The 5,176-nt window shown below is 43.9% G+C and overlaps 1 protein-coding gene across 1 annotated transcript; it reads right to left on the bottom strand.

Moving 5' to 3' along the window:
- Window positions 1–69: 69 nt before the first annotated feature.
- On the bottom strand, window positions 70–5,102 carry LOC130521415 (NACHT, LRR and PYD domains-containing protein 12-like; the record flags this gene model as incomplete). The annotated part of the gene is made up of 6 exons (XM_057024977.1): window positions 4,950–5,102; window positions 4,588–4,700; window positions 2,663–4,487; window positions 1,555–1,731; window positions 1,271–1,444; window positions 70–237 (listed from the first exon to the last, which is right to left on the bottom strand). Coding segments are annotated over exons 1-6 (2,558 nt in total), but the record flags the coding sequence as incomplete, so codon positions are not given.
- Between the last annotated feature and the right edge of the window lie 74 nt (window positions 5,103–5,176).

Here is a 5,176-nt window from a genome sequence, read left to right as displayed (position 1 = left end):
TTGAGAACAGCCTCACTTCACCATCTTAGCAGCTGGTATATAGGTAGAAAAATGAAGACTGACCTGAGCCTCTCCAGTTTAAAGTTTGGACTCTCCAGTCCAGAACAGAGCCGCTTCACTCCTGAATCCTTCAACGTGTTGTCGCTCAGGTCCAGAACCCTCAGATGGGAGAGGTTGGACTTCAGAGCTGAGGCCACAGAATCACAGCTGGTCTCGGATAAACTGCAGTCTCTTAGTCTAAAATAACAATTATTTTGAGAGAAGACAAATAAAAATCAACATGTACCAGAGCAAAACACAGCTTACAAGCAACAAACCTCTCGTCCTGCACCGGCTTATCTGACGTATGTTCGTATTTTGGGTTCTTTCAGGGCGGTTGGACAAGATCTACACCGTATGTAAAGTGTGTGTAGGTCAAAATACCTTCCAAGTTTGTGAATCCACATTTCTCAATAGCACTCAACTCTTGTCAGGAGTTGGGACAAAGCGACCCACTCCTGATAGCTTGTGGGCGATGCTGCAGTGACCCTGCAATCCCTACACTCTCTGGTGAAACCAAATCAAAGGTTTTAGACACTGCTGGATGCTGGAAGGGTGGCTATAGTCTGGACGCATAGTTCCCCTAACTGCACATTTCTCCAACAATGATTGGCAGCTGGTGTCACTTGTTCTCCAGGTGAGAAAAGGAAAGAGAGCCACCCCACAGTGTGTTTGATTGCCCCACTGCAAGCTCAATGCTGCCAGAAAACATTGGTTTCTGTGGTTGGACTGACCTGCTGCCCCTTTAAGAGGGAGGCAGGTTTGGGCTTCTGGCTGGAATGAAGCCACCTAAGATGAGAACGATTGCAGGCTTTCGGTACCAAGGTTTAACAGGGTGCTCACTTCACACTTGGGCTTTTCTCTTTTTTGGGATGGCTTTTCTCAGTAGAGAAGGGGCATGGCACACTGCAGCAGCTTTCTTTTGGGGTTTTCTAGTTTTCCTTCTGATCTTTAAAAGACAGGAAGAACCATTTTTGATTTGTATGAATGTTTGGGCGGTTTTGTGGCCAGCCTAAAATAAAACAAGACAAATCTACAACTGATACTTCCTTTCTAGTCATTGATGACCATCCTCACATGGGACAGATTTCCACAACCAATTAAATACTGCAAATCTATCCTGTGTGGTCTTTTTTCCGAGAACACTACGTTTATAACAAAGATCAAACATGTAAACAGTTATTGTCTAACTAGTTACACCTGGGAAAGTACTGGATCATCTCTGACTGACCTGAGAGTCTCCAGCTTACAGAGAGGATCCTGGAGAAAACCACAGAGCAGCTTCACTCCTGGATCCTTCAGCTGGTTCTGACTCAGCTCCAGAACCCTCAGATGGGAGGGATTGGACCTCAGCGCCAAGGCCAGAGAGTCACAGCTGATCTCTGATAAACTGCAGCACCACAGCCTGGAAAACCAATAAATGGGGCAAATAAAAACACATTTCTAAATATGAAAATGAAGAGAAAAGCAGAAAATGTAAAGAAATTTAGAAAAGACCAACAGAGGCCTCCTGACCTGAGCGTCTCCAGTCTGCAGTTTGGATGCATCATTGCAGAACACAGTAACTTTACTCCAGCATCTGCCAGGCTTTGGTTGTTGCTTAAGCTCAGCTCCCGTAGATGAGAAGGGTTTGACGTCATTGCTGAGGCCACAACTTCCCAATGACTCTTTGGAAGAAAACTATCAGACAGTCTGTTGTGTATGAAACAAAAATAGTGAGTCAAACTTTGGGATTTCTAATCAACTTATCTGAGAATCTACCTCAACACAAATGTAGCTCATTTCCTGGAAAAGCTAAATTCAACACCGTAGAGCAACAGTTTGAACGACCATCAGATCTGAAATGCAACTGAATTATTCTTAACATTTGTCTTATTTTAGAACAGCTCATAATTACTCAATATTTAAAATGATTGTAGCAAATGGTTTAAAGAAACGTGCATCTTTTTATCTGTCTATCGGCTCTTTGGATATTTTGCATTTCATCCAATTTGTACGATCGTGCGTCAAGTCTTAATTCAGCGATCCGATCGATGACATCAGAGTCTCTGGTTGCATCGATTGCCCTCAGCTTCTGTTACATCTGCCTGTTTTCCTTCAAATCATTTTCACTGCACCTTTTGTTGCTAGTGATGAAGTTGCCACCTAACGGGTGTGGAAAGGGTCAAACAACTTTGTGGGTCACATAAAGGCTCCAAACGGAACCGCCACAAAGACCTAAAACACCCATTTAAACCAATGAGGCCGGCTGTTTTTACGTTGAACAAATGAAGCAAAATAGTCACGTGTCATTAGTTAAAATGTGTTTTTCTGTTGTTTGAATACGATGTATACAAACAAACAAAAGTTATTTAATGACATGACAGTAATTTCATGATAGTCAGTTAACTTGTGGCTCCTATTATTCCTGCCTTATGTTGGTTTGTCTGGATTGACCTTTGAACTTATATCCAGCCAGTGTTGAACATTTCTGAATGAATTGTTGTTTTTCTTTTTTAATTTATGGACGCTGCAATGGAAATAAAGAATTGAAGGAATGACCACTGGAGGGGGTATTGCTACCTGACATGATCGACTCGCTTGATTTAAACGCCGATGTCCGGCCCCAGAAATCTTTACTTACACGACCTTCCTGCAGTTCCTCACAGCTGGAATCAGGCGACGTCGTCCCTCATCTGAGGTGTTGTACTGCTGCAGGTTCAGCTCATCCAGAACCTCCTCTGACATCTGCAGCAGGTAGGCCAGAGCTGAACAGTGGATCTCTGACAGTCTCCTCTCTGATTTCTTCTCTGACTTCAGGAACTCTTGGATCTCCTGATGGACTGACTGATCCTTCATCTCCATCAGACAGTGGAAGATGTTGATGCTTCTGTCTGGGGAGATTTCATCACTGTTCTCCTCCTTCAGGTTGTTGAGGACCTTCTGGATGGTTTCTGGGTGGTTCTCCATCTGATCCAACAGTCCACCCAAGATCCTCTGATTGGACTCCAGAGAGAGACCATGAAGGAAGCGAACAAACAAGTCCAGGTGGCCATTTTTACTTTCAAGAGATTTCATTAGTGCTCTCATGAGGAAGTCATCAAGAGATGTGACTGGATCATAAATTGTGAACAACCATGTAATCCAGGAAAAGGGGTTTGGTTTAGAATATTTTAGGAACTGATTTATAACCACTGTGTCTTTCCTGGTGTAACGGTGGAACATGTAGACGGCAGCCAGAAACTCCTGAATGCTCAGATGAACAAAGCAGTAGACTGATTTCTGGAAGATCACACTCTCTCTTTTGAAGATCTCTGTACAAACTCCTGAGTACACCGACACCTCGGAGACGTCCAGTCCACATCGCTTCAGGTCTTCTGAGTAGAACATGATGTTTCCTTTCTCCAGATGTTCAAACGCCAGCCGACCCAACTTCAGAAGGAGTTCTTTATCAGCCTCAGTCAGCTCCTCTGGTCTCTGCGTTCCTCCATACTTCTGCTTCTTCCTCTTTATCTGAACCCTCAGGAAGTGTGAGTAGAGGTCAGTCAGGGTTTTGGGCAGCTCTCCTCTCTGGTCTCTGGTCATCATGTCCTCCAGAACTATAGCAGTGATCCAGCAGAAAACTGGGATCAGACACATGATGTGGAGGCTTCTGGAGGCCTTGATGTGTGAGATGATTCTCTTGGACAGATCTTCATCACTGAACCTCCTCCTGAAGTACTCCTCCTTCTGGGAGTCAGTGAAGCCTCGTACTTCTGTGATCCTGTCAACACACGAGGGAGGAATCTGATAGGCTGCTGCAGGTCTGGAGGTGATCCAGATGAGAGCTGAGGGAAGCAGGTTCCCCTGGATGAGGTTCACCAGGAGCACCTCAACTGACGATACTTGTGTGACATCAGAGATGAGCCGATGCTTGTTAAAACTCAGTGAAAATCTGCTTTCATCCAGGCCATCAAAGATGAACAGAAGTTTCCAGACAGTCAGATCTTCTGCTCTGATCTTCTGTAATGTTGGATGGAAAACATGAAGCAGTGAGAGAAGACTGTGCTGCTCATCTCTGATCAAGTTCAGCTCCCTGCATGAGAGCGGAAGCACCAGACTGATGTCTTGGTTCTCCAAACCTTCTGCCCAGTCCAGACTGAACTTCTGCACTGAGAAGGTTTTTCCAACGCCGGCGACACCGTTGGTCAGAACCACTCTGATGTGTCTCTGTTGCTCAGATAAGACTTTGAAGATGTCCTGGCACTTGATTGGAGTGTCCTGGATGTTCTTCTTGGAGGTTCTCTCAAGCTGTCTCACCTCATGTTGTGTGTCCACCTCCTCACTTTGTCCCTCAGTGATGTAGAGCTCAGTGTAGATCTTGTTCAGCAGGGTTCCACTTCCTGCTTCATTAGTTCCTTCAGTCACATGTTCACATCTTCTCTTCAGACTGATCTTATGACCTTCTATCAGCTCCTGCAGATCACCTCCTGAAAATAAGTAAACCAATGATTTCCATCTCTCATAAATCATCAACACAACTACAAATTCATGACATCACAAGTTCAATTTTATATTGAACAATTTTACTTTGTTTGGGCTTCATTTCAGCATCTCCAGATCTGCTTCCAGATTGTGAACAAGAGGACTCTCCTGGTGGAGCTGACTGGTCCCAGTTTGATAGGATGTGCTCCCCCCTCTCACTATGAAACAGATCTCTATTAGTCCTTTGATTTATAGGATGAAAAAACCTGACTCAATATTGTTCCAGCATTTATGTCTGAATTCATCGATCCTTGTTTCTAATCAACAATATTCACATTAAGTATGTAACTATATGACTGTCTGAGGATTAAGTGTTAAACATCTCCAATAATAAACTCACAACCTGCTGTTGTTAATGTGACTAACAGCTGGCACACGAACACATCATCACGCTTTACTTTTCTTACATTTGGTCTGAACTTCTGAAGTTTATCACTCTATCTTTGGACCGGTCACTCTTCAGGGACACACAGCTGGGCACTGTGGACTCTGCTCTGTCCTCGTCCATCCTGAGGAAACATCAGAAATAGTGATGAGACTGTGATGAAGGTAAATAATCTGTAGAGGTTGTAGTTAAATAATCCCAATTCACTGCATTTTTATCAAACAGGAACATTTCTAATACATTCTGGCT

Source organism: Takifugu flavidus, unplaced genomic scaffold, assembly GCF_003711565.1.
Source record: "Takifugu flavidus isolate HTHZ2018 unplaced genomic scaffold, ASM371156v2 ctg962, whole genome shotgun sequence".
Taxonomy (NCBI): domain Eukaryota; kingdom Metazoa; phylum Chordata; class Actinopteri; order Tetraodontiformes; family Tetraodontidae; genus Takifugu; species Takifugu flavidus.
The sequence above is the reverse complement of the archived record's forward strand: the minus strand, read 5'-3'. Positions and strand labels throughout refer to the sequence as shown.